At 34.2% G+C, this 15,051-nt stretch overlaps 2 protein-coding genes across 3 annotated transcripts; both read right to left on the bottom strand.

Moving 5' to 3' along the window:
* Positions 1 to 239: 239 nt before the first annotated feature.
* Positions 240 to 6,566, bottom strand: LOC116847565 (phosphatidylinositide phosphatase SAC1). The gene is made up of 8 exons (XM_032822667.1): positions 6,199 to 6,566; positions 5,980 to 6,071; positions 5,562 to 5,902; positions 4,272 to 4,383; positions 2,655 to 2,998; positions 1,876 to 2,253; positions 1,409 to 1,576; positions 240 to 1,324 (listed from the first exon to the last, which is right to left on the bottom strand). Exons 1-8 carry the CDS (start codon positions 6,234 to 6,236, stop codon positions 1,046 to 1,048), a joined length of 1,752 nt encoding a protein of 583 aa, XP_032678558.1. The 5' UTR covers positions 6,237 to 6,566; the 3' UTR covers positions 240 to 1,045.
* Positions 6,567 to 8,799: 2,233 nt separating this feature from the next.
* LOC116847564 (nucleolar protein 14 homolog) lies at positions 8,800 to 14,562 on the bottom strand. Of its 2 annotated transcripts, none has more exons than XM_032822665.1 (6): positions 14,350 to 14,562; positions 10,773 to 12,377; positions 10,566 to 10,695; positions 10,144 to 10,308; positions 9,570 to 10,069; positions 8,800 to 9,413 (listed from the first exon to the last, which is right to left on the bottom strand). In XM_032822665.1, the coding sequence occupies exons 2-6, from the start codon at positions 12,356 to 12,358 to the stop codon at positions 9,170 to 9,172; spliced, it is 2,625 nt and encodes an 874-aa protein (XP_032678556.1). In that variant the 5' UTR covers positions 12,359 to 12,377; positions 14,350 to 14,562; the 3' UTR covers positions 8,800 to 9,169. The 2 variants fall into 2 exon arrangements, with proteins under 2 accessions (XP_032678556.1, XP_032678557.1); XM_032822666.1 differs by lacking the exon at positions 14,350 to 14,562 and adding an exon at positions 13,524 to 14,312.
* Between the last annotated feature and the right edge of the window lie 489 nt (positions 14,563 to 15,051).

Raw genomic sequence — 15,051 nt, forward strand, 5'->3', positions numbered from 1 at the left:
ATATATATATATATATATATATATATATATATATATATATATATATATATATATATATATAAATTCTATAATTGGAAATAAATATAAATTCTATTGTTACTATTTAATCAATTAAAAACTCATTATATATATATAACTGTTCTTATGAAAAACGTCATTTTACACATATTTTTCTTTAAATCCAAAAGAATATTTCATATAAGAAATATAAATATGATATAATATAAAACTTCTGCAAGTAAAATATTAAATGAAAAATATTTATTTTCTTCAAACATCACAAAATATATCCAAGACACAACTATGAGTTTATATTCGTACGAGAAGGTTCCAACATTACAAAAGTTCTAACAATCAATAAGAGTCAGAGATTGAAAACGAGTCTTTCAATCCCCGGTTCAGCTTGTTCATACGATTGCGCCTGACAAATCGGTCTCGCAGGCGGTTATCTATGGACGGTGTGTACCAAACACATTTTCTGTGGTCTGACTCTGTTCGCGACCGCCTTACACACGCAAATGCTGCCGGAGACCAGAGGCTCAGATTTCTATAATATGTTACAAGAGCTCCTTACGACATGCCAAGTAAACTCTAAAAGAACGAGTTCGAGCATCGTGTTACTTTACTACCTATTATGCAGAAAGTGCAAGACAATTCGTAATAATAGGACACCAAGTTCCCGCATAGACCCTGTACCGCAAATAAAAATGCCACTCGACTTCCTCCAGTCGATGTTACGGAAACGCGAACAGCAGTATCGAATTATGGAAATTTAAACATAACGTTACATTCCCACATATACACACATGCACACACACGCACACACACACACGCACACACACATACCTTTTGATACCTGATGTTAATTCACGGGTGGATAAGCGTCATTAGTGTGTCGCGCGATGAGATCTATCTATCTTTGTGCCGCGGTATGAGAACCGAAATATTGACCAAAAATTATCCAAATAATAACTCTACACGCTTATCGCACATCTTTGATGGATGTATCATACAATATATATAATTTGGAACCATAGAATTGTATCTAAAGTAATTTCGGTTTGTCAACGTATTGCTTGCCGTGATGGATAATGGTGGCGAAGGTGCCGGCTACCATGCCACCCCAAAATAGCATGTACAACAAGACCTCCGTTGTGTAACGCGACGGCAAGATCACATGCGCGATCAGCATCGAGGACGCAACTATGAGGACAAGTGGGAATGTAGCGTAACGCCAGTTTCGCTCGGAATCTAAAGGACAATGAATAGAGGTGCATTCGCCATCCTGAACGATGTAGCGACCCAGAAAGAGTTCCAGCGAGTCCTGTCACACACGAAACGTAATTGCAGTCTCGTTGGAGAAAAATGCTTGAAAATTTCTTCATAAGATTTTCTATATATATTTCACCTGTCTGTAACCATCGGCGAAGTTGTTTTTATAATATCTCGTGAGTGAGTTTAGACCGTCTTTCATAACGCCCAGTTTAGTACGTTTGCCAGTGCGCGTGAAGTCAGTCTTCAACGCACCCGTGCCGGAATATTGTATGCTTACTACGTCCGCATTATCAGCCCAGACCTGAAGAGAAATTTAGTGAAAATCTACTTCGATGCATTTGGTATTATTTGCATCATCGTTATTATCAACACGTTCGTTATCGAGCGTCATATACAGATATAAGTAGTCTCTAGTAAACAGTTTTCTAGATAAAAAGAAGTAGCGAACATGTTAAAAAATATTATGTATTTAATGTTAGAAATTTAAAGAAGACATATATATATATATATATATATATATATATATATATATATATATATATATATATACATATATATAATCTTGTTGTTATTTAAAAAACAATTTAACGTCACGCGTACCTGCTTGAAAAGATTTTCAAATGCAGGATGATCCTCCACCTTCCTAAGGACTTCCAATCTGCTCAACACTTCGTTAAGAACTCGCTTAGCCAGCATGCTTTGTACAACATTCGTCCGATCTAGGCAGTCAATACAATTTGTACGAAAAACACCATCCTGAACCGACAGCAGCGCTCCATCCTTCATCAGCAGGAAGTAACCCATTTGTTCTTGATCGTGGGCTAATCGATCCATTAGATTGTTCAATTTATCCCACCTCAATCTTCGACATTCCGCGTGAAAATCGAAAGCCTCGTATCGAACGTTTTGGTTGTTGATTCTTTGGACTAAATTGCGATATGTCTCTTCAAGTAGAGCTTCTGGCCCATGTTGATCGATCTGTTCAAAATATCATAGTATATATTTTTATGACCATAGATCATAAAATACATTTTTATTATCATAAATAGTATACATTTTTATATACATTTTTGAGCTGATCGTTAAAGTTTAGTTTTTATCGTATTGCTCGCAATATGTATTGAAAATTAAGTAATTGTAAAGAAAATTTTTTAATAGTTTTAACTTTTAGTTTGAACTGAATATCAGTGAAAAATATATAAGATATCGAATTTATAACTACAGATGCATTGAAAATAGAGATTAGATAACAAGGAAAACAAATAAAATAATTGACAGATGAAATATCTACCAGATGAGATATGGCTACATGAAAAATGATTATTTAATTATGATCAACATGCTACTGAATTACATAATATGAGGAAAAAGAAGTTCACCAGATTGACCAAGATCTGTCTTCCGTAGTGAAAGATCTGAACGTCGAAGTGCCGAGCGCAAGCGCTCTGATGGTCCTCGTGAGGACTGATCTGCGGCTTCGGCTTGTACTTCAAGTTCGGCGCTTGATACCAAAACAGAGGGATAGATCCGCGTGTCTGCACAAAGGAACTACGATCGCCATTCACCTCAATCAACTGCTCCGTCTCTACGTAATTGGAAACGTTTCCAGTGGAATCTATACCGCGCGAGAACAGTCTTGTACCAGCGCGATGTATACCACGTCTGGAAACGATACCCCAATTAAATGCTATGCCGTTCACGACCACTGTGTTCAGTGAAACGACTGTATTTAAATTTTAGTGTTAAGGTCATCAAATGGCTACGCATTGTTTCTACGATGAAAAATTGCATCTCATATACAGTCATTTACATAAAAGTTGCGACGCCTTTAGACAAGTTCATACAATACAATGGTATTTACGCGTCTGCTTATAAGTTTCTTTATCGTTACTTTATAATACGTTTTCTTTAAGAATATTAGAGAACAGATCATTATAGATTATATAGACTTATAGATTGTCTTGTTCACTGTATTTGTAGCTATACAGTTGGGTTTAAGTTAAAAGTAATTTATTAATTTAACATAATTTGTTTGTTTAATAGTCCTATAGAGTGAAGGTAACCTTGGCAAGACAGTTGTAGGAACGAGCAGAGATTGCTCTTAAGAAAAGGTTTTATCACCTCTCCTATAGTTGATAGTCATCGACGATCTGCTCAACATCTTAACGAGTAACAGTTATAGTGTATAAGAATTTTTTTCTGATTTGATCCTTCTCCTTCACAAGTAGAACAATTTAGGGAACCATCCTTTTACATCCTGTTCCTCTAACTTCCCTTCCCTCTCCCAAATAAGTCGATCTATTGGACACCTTATTTTTCTTGTTTACATATGTATGTACGTTTCATGGAAAAATCAATTCGACTCTATAACTGTGGAATATAATATCCATATCCTAAATCACTATAGCACATATGACGATAACGTGTATATTTGCAGCATGATTTCGATGCTGTGAATGACAGTGTACAGATTTGTATCGTTTTCATCTTTTTTATTCTAGATGATATTCTTGATAAATTTTTGATGAAATTTGGTGGTAACGTTAGGAACATTGTCATAAAATGTCTCAATATCATCGAAAAGTGTCGAATCTCACATAAATCGTTCTTATTCAAAGTGTAACAATTCATAAATGATGAAGTTCAAGATTAAATTCTTTTGGAGTATTATGAAGCTCATATGGGAGCATATTTTCTCTCTAGTTTCGTTTAAATTCAAGGAGCCAAAAATAGTATTATTGTAACTTCTTTAAAATCGGATCTCTGTTTAAAATCGGCAATAAATAATGATAACAAGTAATTTTTTTTACAAAAAAGAACGGAAACAGCTTACTTTCATAAACTTTCTCCTTGCATTTTAATGTAGGATGCATCCTACTTGAATGTAGGGTATATTTTTCATATACAGTCTCATTAAATTGCCTGTTCATAAACTTGTCTAAAAAAGTTTCACAATCTTCATGCATACGACTGTATATATACATATCAAAGGATACAGCCATGGATAATGGGTAAGCAGAACTTGTACTGCTCTGGTCTGGCACTTAGATCCTGTAGTAAGTAGGCGTTCCATACAAACCTAGGATCTGCCCTGTCATGAAGCGGCATCTAAACGATGACACAGTTCTAATGTCAAATTGCTTATTTGTGATATCGTACAGAGTAATTACAGAATTGTATACAACGTATACAGAATGTCCCACGACAAACTATACAAACTAAGAGAGCATATTTCTGAGATCAATAGGAAAATTTTTAATTCTAATAGGAATATTCTTATTTTTTGCTTGTTTTTCGCGTCTTCCTTGTGTTTAGTTCCAATGTTTTGTCAACATTTTAATTCACTTCTTCAAGGAACAGAGCGATCTGAAACTGCCACTTTCTTGCGAAGTGTCTTATGAAAAAAAAAAACCATTCTGGTAATTTGGGGTAGAAGAAGGGGCATAGTGGGGGAGAGGGTCAGAACAATGATAGGGGGAGGATGCGGTCATTGATCTGTAGAATTTCACGCCGTAGGATAAACTCTTCTGGAAGACCACGATGATTTGCCAAACAGAACTGGGTCTTAATCCGCTATCTCTGATGAAGTTATTTAGATGTTTATAAATTTCCAATATTCCCTATGTTTCCTTGAGAAGACGTTAGTTTTAACTAAAACTGCTATTTAATCAAATAGAATTTGATGTCTTATTTCTATCTTAATGTTCTATCCTGATATTCTGATAGTGTAGATTGCATTATGTATTTTAATTTAATTGCCAATTGATATTCTTTTAACCGTGTGCTAACTATCCTCATAGTTTCCTCTATACACACTTTATCACGTAATTTCTTATCTTATGTTCACGTAAGATAACATCCTAGATAGCACAAAGAATTCAAAAAGAATTCAGTCGTATGTCACCAATTCTGAGTACATTTTTAGATGCAAAAAGAATTCTTTTCACTAAACTGAACTGTGGAGAATTCTTTTTGCATCTGAAAATGAACTCCAAATTGGTGACATACAACTGAATTCTTTTTGAATTCTTTTTTAATTCTCTGTGCTATCTGGGAACATAAGATAAAAAATATGAAATAGGAATAAATATAAAAAATTATCTTGGAACAGTCTCAAATTTACGCACATAAAAAAGAACCAATATATTTTAGTGTAATAGTTACAGTGCCAGGATGAGCATCTCAACTCTGATACATGTACGAAATGATCGTCAAAAATTGCCCTTAGTATGTACAATTATCATAGGTTATTCTATATGTGTGTGTGTGTGTGTATGTGTGTGTACCTGTAAGAACTCAGGCGTGGTGTTATGGAGCCTCTGTATGGTGTGGCTGAGGTCATACGTATAGCTGAAGTAGAAGTATGGAGTGCTCAAGACAGATCTCATCATCTCCAAGTACATGGTATTGCTTTGCACTTGCTTCTCAGTCAGATGAAGAAATGATCTTGTGTAGGGTATCACCTCAGTGGAGGCTATCCTATAGATCTGATGGCCTGCTATAGTGCCACACATTTGAGCATCCATGATGACAATAAGATAACGACATGCTAAGAGACGTATAGTCCCAACCAAGCCCCATATCTTCCGACGGCTGGCAGTTGTTGGAATTTGACTAGCTGTGCCAGCTGCGCCAAGAGCACAAATTTCTCATTAAATCAGCTGATTGATGAAGAAACAGAGATAGAGACAGTTGTTGATTTACCTTGAGTATAGATCTGCTGACTCACTCTATCAACCACTAGCAGGACTTTGGTCCCGACCGGTTCCACATAAAATTTCTCCGGAGTGGCGTACCTTGGTGAGGTAGCAGTTGAAATTAGCGATTCAGTGCGAAACATCGAGTCGACATTTTCAAGGTTCACTTGGTGTCGATCGACAAAGCATTAGAAAAATAGATAAATAGAAAAATACTGATACTCACAGGTACAAATTGTCATAAACGTCCGTGTTTGGCATCATATCGTCAAATAACGAACAGTTCGTACAATGTTAGGCGGACAGACGTGCGAGCGACGAAATGATAAAATAATACCGTAAAAAAGAAATTACAATGAGCGGTTAAAACGAGGCCCATATATATATACATACATATATATTCAACGCGCGTAAGGATTATCAACAGGAAATCGGTCTACGCTGTGAACTGTCAACTTCTTGTCAACTAAGGATTAACATGATCGAGCATTGTCAGCATCAGGAATAACCTCCCCGTCTGCCGACTATTACATCGCGAACTACCCGTTTCCACTGTGAGCCAGTGATGCGCTGCGTGGGAATCTTTCCCACGCGGCAGCCTTCGTGCGCATGCGTACGCGACGTCACAGCCAATCGACTCGACTGGTTGTGATGCACAGATGCTAGATTCTCGAAAATATCTCGCATACGACATTTAGTGAAAAGCTATAGTTGATGTTATGTATACTATAGCTTTTCATTAAATGTCGAATGCGAGATATTTTCGAGAATCTGACCCCGAATGTCTATACTAAACTAGATTGCTAACAGGCTATCTAAAAGCATGTAATGGATTGTGTCTGATAGAGTTTCCGGTGCATGCGACAAAATGGCCGCTACTGCCAAATATTTCAATATGTTTAGTCATAAAATTCTTTTGTTGAAAATGAGCAGAGCAAATAACGTCCAATACCATCTATTTTTTTATTACGACATTTTTTGATGCGATAAGATGCTGGCATTTTTGGTTTTACGACAGTAATTTAATGGCCATGCTGATTCACATTGTACGTGTAAGTACTCACATAAGTGACACGTCACATACACAACGTCACACACACAGAACCGCCGCCATTTTCTCGCATGCAACCGGAAACTTTACGCGACACACATTCGAAGCCCTTGTTAGCAATCTAGGTTGTGTTCCAAAACGTCCTTTTTGAGGAAATTTTTTTCGATATTCTATAGTATATGTGACGTGAACTATAGGTATTGAGTAAAATTTTCCTCAAAAAGAACGTTTTGAAATGCAATCTAGGAATGCAACCCTAGTTTAGTATAGACAGTTGTACTGTAATGTCATCATTGGCTGCGGACCGGTTGTATCAACTTCTTGATAAATTAACTGATAGTTAAATCATACGTCTATTTTTTAGTATGTTCGACTGGCTCTGGGTTATTCAGCCTACGTTTATTAGTCGAACAAGTATTTATAAGCTTTATGATTGGCTAATAGAGACTTATGACGTCATTAATCACTCTCGGAGCGATTAACCCAGGGCAGTTGAATACGCTATTTGTCTAAATTGAAGGAAAAATAAAGAGAGACATATGATTTAACCCTTAGTGACCTTATATCGGTATTTCGAGTCCGGACGATTTCTACTTATAGAAATTTTTCAGCACATTGAAGGGTCCCAGATTTTCTGCCCCCTCCTAAAAAATGCTAGGAGTAGGAGAAACTTGTGTGCAAAAGAGCGCCCAGAATTGTCAGTTCCTTTGTGACCAGCATCGTAGTGGTTAGGTAACATGCATGTCTAAAAGATGTCAAAAAGATATCTAAAAGACGTCTATGCAACAAAATGTTGCATGTTATCTGAAAAGTTTTTGTCCGGCCTTAAAAAACCCATATAAGGCCACGTATCCTATTGTCGTGTCCTATTTGTGAAAAGTAGAAAATCTGTAAACATTCATAGTATTCTATTTGCATTCTATATTACTATCTGAATATTGTGTTTTATTAGTTATTTCGTTAGTTACCCATACAGCACAAATATTGAACCTTTCTCTGAGATCTTTCTGAGATCTTTCTGAAATCTTTTTCAAACTTTTGTATGGGTAGTATTATTTAGTTAGTGAGTATTATAGTTAGTTATGTATCCAGATAGCACAAAGAATTCAAAAATTCAGTCGTATATTATCAATTCTGAGTTAATTTTTAGATGCAAAAAGAATTCTTGTCATTAAACTGAACTCTGAAGAATTCTTTTTGCATCTGAAAATGAACTCCAAATTGGTGACATACGACTGAATTCTTTTTTAATTATTTGTGCTATCTGGGTTGGCGTCGCAATCACTATCATGCCGCTTGATCCACAAATCAATTGTAACCTTGAGTAAATTGAATGTTCTTTGATTGAATCAATTGAATTTGCTCATATCAATTAAATAACGTTTAATTAAATTTGCTAAGTTCAATTGTTAGTTAAACGATCTTTGATGCCTTCCATCCATCGTTCATACCAATGGTCAATTGAACAGTCTTTAATTGAATTCGTTGAAATCAACTGTCAGTTAAATATTTTTTGATTGATTTTGTTTGAATCAATTATCAATTAGTTGTATTGAAACATATCTGTACAAATCAATTATTAAGAAAATTTTGGTACTTTAATCTTGTTTTATACTGAATCCAAAGCTTAATTTCGATGTATCTGAAATGAAATTAATCAAGTACTTGAGAAAAATAATATATGCAAGGAAATGCAGAAGGTACTTAGCCAAATAGAAGTTTTACAGTTTGAGAACCAGATATTTATAATGTGTATAGAGAACATGATACCAGAGATTATGTATACTTAAAAATGTATTTTAAAATTACTATATTACATATTTACATACATAATATATATACATAATATACATACTGTGCGCATTACACTAGTTGGTATAAATATCTGTAAAATATGTTACAAATATATCAGTGTAATAATTATACCTTTAATTTTTTTTTCTAGATTGTGTCTTTATTTTTATATAATCTAGCACATATGAATCCAGAAAATGGATTTGTAAAATTTGTATATAAAAGCATGATGAATTTGAAAAATAAACAAAAATACAGTTCTCTCTTTTTCTAGAGTACTATTTAAAAAAAAAGGAAGAGAAGAATGATGTTTATACTGCAATTCTATAATTGTACATTTCTTCATTCTTCACTATTTCTTCCTCATCTTCTTTAGTTCGCTCTGTTGCATCGCAATCTCACCGAAAATTTCTTTGACTTTACGCTTAGATTCAGCGTTGCTCTTAATTTGTTGCGAAATCCGCACTTTAGCCAAGAAGGAATTGTCTCTTCTGATCTCGCGCATGGCACCCTTCATTTCCTTCTTATATTTATGCAATAGCTTTTCTCTTTCTGCCTTCTCCTTGGACATGGGCCTATGTTGTTTACAATCATATCTATAAAAAGATATTATTTAAAATAATACCACATTGTTGACTGTAAATAATAACTTAATAAATAACCACTTATATATAACATTTTGTCCTCTATAAAGTATACATGTAGATTACATAACATTTTTTAAATAAAAACTTTAAGTAATTTATACATACACTGTCATTATCTTTGGTTCATATTGCCTTAAAGGTTTTGGCAGTTTCTTTTCAAGTACTATATACTTCAACTTTGCGTTTTGTAAAACTTCAATTTCCTTACGAAGCGTTTTTATGTGCTTTTTCAGATTTAATGGATAGGTTTTGAACTTATTAACTTTCAATAATTGATGTATTGGTTCAAATATCGAATATACTGCTTCTAATTCTTGTAATTGGTTTTTAAATTCTTTTATCAGATTTACAGCGGTGAGTAGAGCTCTTATTTTGAACCCATTGTCCATTTCTTCAAGTATTAAATCACTTGCCATCATATGTGCACCATTTGGATCAATGTCCATGTCAGTCAATTTTTCATCAAGTACTAGAAAATTACGTCCTGCTTTAAAAGGCGGTATAATTTTCATTTTCTGTACTGATATATCGGATGTGGCTGTGTATACAATCCCTCGTAAAAAGTTTATGGCGGATGGTAGAAATCGTTTGCTAAATGCTGCATACTACATATTCAAAAATCGTTAAATGTATTTGCTTAATCTTATATCATAAAATTAAAAAGTTCAATTATATTAACCTCCAAGATCAGTGTGCATATAAAAAGACCTCTTGCGACATCACTTCGAGTTTTAATACGGCTTCTGAGTAATATTTGTGACATAAATACCAAACAGGGAGTAACAACAGGATGTCTAAAGTCAGACGTTGGAAACAGTAAGGATACCAGTTTAAAGAATATAAGCTAAAACACATTGTAAATATTTCAATTTAACAAAAAATAGTGTAAAACTATATTATATATTATTATATTTAACTCTTTTCATATATTGCACGAGGACGTATATTAAAATAGTATATTATAAATAAGTTACGTCCCTCGAAATTGCAGCACTCATTACTTTCTTTAAACACAGATTTTTGCTATTCTCATGCTATTCTTTAATATTTTTTAGTTAAAGAAAACATTTAGAAACATGTTGTATATGGCCTTATACATACCGTATCCATGTCAGGATATTTCCGTTTATTTGCTTCAAATTCATCATGTTTTTCCCTGATTATATCCTGAATGCAAATTTTGGCATTTTCAGGGTTCATATGTGTTAGATCGTAAAGATAAGGACACAATCTGGAAAAAAAAATTATAGAAATAATTAATATATTGATATGTTTGTAGTATATTTTGTGAATGTAAATTATGCTTACCTGTCAAAAATTTGGAAACACCTGACCAGATCGTCAGCATTATCTGGAGAAGCACAATCATGAATATATTGTAATAAATACACAAATAATTTTGATAATTTTTCTTTGTTTTTTGTTTCTAACGTCCAATGATTGCACTTTAGAATACGATCTACGATGATCGATTGATACTCCGAAGTTTGAGTCTCTAACAATTCTTTTAATTCCTCGAAGCTCTCTGGAACACTGTACGCGTAAGGAAGTTCTTCTCGCGTCTTCTCCATAACTTCCTTTCGTTTTAAAAGATCATTTATAATCTCCTGTTGTTTATCTTTGCTCGATGAATTCTGTATGTCCGTTTTATTCTGTTTCAATATTGGCTTCGGGTAAATCACTTCATGCTGTTTCGTCTGCTTGGTTTCTTCCGTGAGGCCATTTGAAAACATAACATGCTTTTTAACTGCTTTGTTTTCATCCTCGCTAGACGATTCAGACTCTTCCAGATCTGAGAAATTATCTTCAGAATCTTCGTCTCCTATATTTTCGCTATTCGATTCTGGATCAGATCTATCTTCAGCATTGGACGAGTTTGAAGATATTTCGTCTTGATGGCTATCGCTATCTTTGCTATTATTGGTCATTGTGTTATCGTCAATTTTGTCGTCAGTATCTTCAGCAATAGTCTCTATTAAATATCCATCGTCGAGATCATCGGCAGATCTATGCTTAGATTTATTATTTGTCTCAGACATACATCCCTTCATTCTTGCTAATCTGTCTGCTTCAAGTGCCTCTAATCTCTCTTTTTCTTCCTGAATGATCTCTTCCTCCGACTTTAATTTATCCGATGGATTACCCCTAACTTCGAATTTCAATTTCCGCACAGTTATGTCGTAAGCATCAGCTTTTGTCGTTTCAGTCGCGTCCTCGTCGGTCTTCTTCGAGGCAGACATGAGAGGTAAAAGGTCTCTCCACTCGGAGTCGAGTTTCTCTGTTAGATCTATCGTTTGTTCACGTATTTTCTGCTTTTCAGCCTTACGTTTCTTTGATTCTGCAATAAGCTGGTCGATCAGATCTTTCCTAGATGAAGTGGTTTCTGGTTTCGACAGTAGCCCTCCTCCAAAATGAGCTCCATCTACAAAGTTTTTATCCAACTTGCCACTATTCTCCTCATCGCTAAACTCATCTTCGCTTCTGGGATCGTCAAATTTCTCAATCTCTTCAAGTGTGTGGCCTCTGTGGGTTAGTATCTCATCGTCATTTAAATTATACATATTTTTCTTATGCATTTTTTTGAGTTGTCTGGCAAATCTTGCCATTGCTTTGTCTTCCACACTCATAGCAGAATCTCTTTCACCTATACGTTTGTCTAAGAAAACATTGTCCTTATTTTGCATCTTATACTCCTGAAGAAGACTCTGTTTACGTTTGTTGATAGCCTTTGCCCTTGAAATGCCTGGAAGCCCACGATCATTTTTGTTCTTTCGGCCAAGTACCTTCTGTTTTTCTCTATTAATATGTATTTCAAATGGATTCAACTGTTTTTTATCCTTCCATGCACGCTTTTGCTGTGCAAATTCAGATAAGTTCTTCTTAGCTTTGACCATTTTGCATTACAGCTTTTATCTACGAAAATTAAAATAAATTAATCTTATTTTTTATTGTCCATACTTCAATATAGAATATTGCTAGTGAACTTTATCCAAGTTTGAAGAAGCACGATTATTATTATTATTATTCTCGGATACGTAACCCAATCTGAGAAACAGAGATATAATGTTTAGTATGGATTTATTGATATATTTATCTTCAGTAATTTTTTATATAGAAAGAAAAGAGAAAGAGATATGTATGTATGTATATGTATGTGTGTATGAGTGTATATATGTACATACATATCCTATATGTATATATAGTATATGTATATGGATATACATGTGCATGTAATATATTTATATTATATTTTGTAATATCGCAAATAACATTATATTGGATATTTAATGGAATTTTTAATGTTTTGATTATTTAAAAGGGATTGAAGAATTTTTTAAGATTATAACTGAAATATATCCGTTTGGTCAATAAAAAAAATACACACATACACACACACACACACACACACATAACCTTGTGCGCATCACAGATACGCGAGAGAGGTTACCACGTGGTCAAAATGCTGCCTGAGCGAGGTTAACTTGTTCAGGCAAAGAAATGCTGTTGACACGTTCGCGTTTGTAATCAATCATAATAAGAGTCGAAATAACAGTATAAAGTGTGAAAGTAAATTTAATTAATATAATATTCAAATATTGTAGTCCTCCTGTAGTATATATTTTATATTACAAACTTGTAAACTTTGAAGGTTTAAATATATTCCTAATTACTGCGCGAACGCGTCAGCGTTTTCTCAATTATGATAACCAGAAGCGCTACAACTTTATTTGGAAAAATGTATGGCCATCGTTTAACAATCGAATTTATATGCGACAACAGAAAAAGCAAGAACGAATACCAGCAATCGGGACGAAAAAGATAGAATTATTTGCACGATTTTGGAATGGAGATTCTCTCAGACTCTGGACAAAGGAAGCGGAATTAGGAGATCTAAAAATCGCGAAACAATGTGTCATATTAACTGCCTGAATCAACGACGTCAGACCGCTTAAACTCATCACTGGAAATATTTTTTAAATTACTTATCCCCACACACACACACACATACATATTTAACTACATTGGAAAGACTATCCGTTCAAACAAAAAAACACATACCTATATATAATTATATTAGAGAAACTATTTATTCAGAAAAACTACTTTACACAACAAGATGTCCTAGGATAATATGATGTATGATTATAGAAATAAACAACTTCTGATAATATATATTGATATCATGTTAATACAGGTTGGGTTGGGTTATGTTAGGTTAGGAGTATCACGATTTAAATTAATTAGATAACGGAAACCGCGCGTTTTCATTGCAAATATATTTCAACATATAATTCCGATACCTCAAAGTTATAAATCCCGAAAACAACATGCGATCCTTTATATATAGTTATATTGTAAAAATTACATAGAATTCTACTTTTTTTTATAAAATGAAAAAAGTCGAAAAGCTTTTTCTATATAATTACTTTTTCTTCAAACGCATTATACTTGTAAGATTACACACATATAAACACACACACAATATTTTATATATATATAAAATATTCACTACATTATATTTACACACAGCAAACAAGGATAGCAATCTATAACCTGTAGGATCCATTAAAAGCTACAAATATTCAAATGAAGTTATGATAAATGAAGTCATACGACATATTTTTTACATTTGCAGCATCAAATAAACCTTGCCTATATAACGTGAAAGGAGAAGAATGCCGGCGAGCTTGAGCCATTGCCTCGTGCACATTCAAGTTAGGTGAGAGATTAGGTTAGAGTTTTCAATTCATGTAATTTTTAATTATATAATTATTTATAAGCAACACTTTAACAAATATTACTTTTAACACATCATAAACTCTTATAAATTAAACAAATATAGTTATACCAAATGTAAAAATGTGTTTATAAATTATTTACTCACTTTCTTTTTCAATGTTGGCTTCAAGCTTCCACTAAGATGAGTTTCAATAAATTACTTACACTTATACTTGCGTTTACCAGTGTTTAATAACGTCAAAGAACTGACAAAATCCTGGACTGCATTCAAAAACTTTTCTGACTCGACTTTATGAGTCAAGAATAGCGATAGAGAAAAACCTGAGAGCGGCCATGCCATACGTTTTGGCCGACACCGATTTTCACGCTGGTTCGATGCGCCATCTGCACCCATTTTTTAGGTGGAACTACATTCCCTACGCCCATTTTCAGACCCTGCCGGTAAAATGATGCGTGTCCATTTTACGCCCATTTTCTTTTCTAGTAATTCGTGTTCATACTAAAGGCCATCACACACAAAATTCCGTAAGAACTTAAATCGTAAGGAAATCGACCAATCCCAATCGAGTATTCGGTTCTTCGTAATAATGGAGGGGGTACGAAGAGCCGAGTGCTCGATTGGGATTGGTCGATTTCCTTACGTTTTAAGTTCTTACGGAATTTTGTGTGTGATGGCCTTAAGCGTATAATTGCGTGGTTGAAAACATGACTGACCAAGGGCTCGATTCTCTAACTAGTTGCGTACACGTAAGTTTTACCGCGCAGATTTAAGACATGTTCTTTGTAGCTGCACTGCATTAGGACAAGCTTTTCGGATACGTTTATTGGTTGGTGAATAGAGTATTTC

Source organism: Odontomachus brunneus, unplaced genomic scaffold, assembly GCF_010583005.1.
Source record: "Odontomachus brunneus isolate Ranch 3 - 2012 unplaced genomic scaffold, Obru_v1 Obru_scaffold_080, whole genome shotgun sequence".
NCBI classification, from domain to species: Eukaryota; Metazoa; Arthropoda; class Insecta; order Hymenoptera; family Formicidae; genus Odontomachus; species Odontomachus brunneus.

Bases quoted from the DNA above. Each gene is read 5' to 3' on its own strand.
- LOC116847565 (XM_032822667.1), bottom strand. From the start codon at position 6,236: ATGATGCCAAACACGGACGTTTATGACAATTTGTACCT. The intron at 4,384-5,561 runs GTACACACACAT...GTCATCGTTTAG, and splicing joins CCACGCCTGAGTTCTTACAG to ATGCCGCTTCATGACAGGGC. The intron at 1,325-1,408 runs GTGAAATATATA...CGTGTGTGACAG, and splicing joins TCGCCGATGGTTACAGACAG to GACTCGCTGGAACTCTTTCT.
- LOC116847564 (XM_032822665.1), bottom strand. From the start codon at position 12,358: ATGGTCAAAGCTAAGAAGAACTTATCTGAATTTGCACAGCAAAAGCGT. The intron at 10,696-10,772 runs GTAAGCATAATT...TTTTTTTTCCAG, and splicing joins TGTTTCCAAATTTTTGACAG to ATTGTGTCCTTATCTTTACG. The intron at 9,414-9,569 runs GTATGTATAAAT...ATCTTTTTATAG, and splicing joins GAACCAAAGATAATGACAGT to ATATGATTGTAAACAACATA.